Below are 607 nucleotides of genomic sequence, written 5' to 3' on the forward strand. Positions count from 1 at the left end.
AGTTGTGTAGAATGTAAATATTTCCTATCGTCCTTGCATAAAGAGGGTGTATTAGCATTCATGGAAAATCGGACGAATAGATCACGGACTTCGCGTTATCCGCCAATATACTGATTTGTGTCATTCCTCTCGTTTGTCTCTTTTGTTATGTTCTCTCTTTCATCCCCCCCCCCGCTCTCTCTTTCTCATTCGTAAACACTGTTTCATGCCGCGATTTTTTCAGTCTCCTTCCTATTCCCTAATGCATTATGCTGTTGCGCTCAGTTCACTCCCTTTCTCCAGAAGAACGTTCAAGCATTTCAGATATCCACACGAGCAATTGAACGGAGGGAAAAGACACGAACCAGTCAGCAAGGAGGCAGCGAGGAAGGCGAATGGCCTGGCCATGCGCGAGGCACCGAGACGCACATCACACTGCCGTTGCTGGTGACGTCCGTACCTACGTCCCCAGAGCGGAAGTGCTGAATCTGCACTCGAGCTTCTCTTCCCTCGATAAGGCTACAAAGTACAGGCGAAAAGTCTTATGCGTAGTATTTTACCAACAAGTTTTTATATATATTATGTTTGATTGTGGTGTGTGTGTACATTATATAACGTATATTATAAA

General features: G+C 44.8%; 1 protein-coding gene across 1 annotated transcript in view; it reads right to left on the reverse strand.

Moving 5' to 3' along the window:
- The window catches only part of LOC119587891 (beta-1,3-galactosyltransferase 2-like), a 16,071-nt gene extending 15,670 nt beyond the window's left edge, over positions 1-401 (reverse strand). Inside the window, exon 1 of the mRNA XM_037936599.1 lies at positions 345-401. Coding sequence (XP_037792527.1) covers positions 345-387 — 43 coding nt within the window. The 5' untranslated portion in view covers positions 388-401. The remainder of the gene's footprint in view (positions 1-344) is intronic.
- Positions 402-607: the final 206 nt, after the last annotated feature.

The sequence above is a fragment of the Penaeus monodon genome, chromosome 23, assembly GCF_015228065.2.
Source record: "Penaeus monodon isolate SGIC_2016 chromosome 23, NSTDA_Pmon_1, whole genome shotgun sequence".
In the NCBI taxonomy this organism is placed as follows: Eukaryota; Metazoa; Arthropoda; class Malacostraca; order Decapoda; family Penaeidae; genus Penaeus; species Penaeus monodon.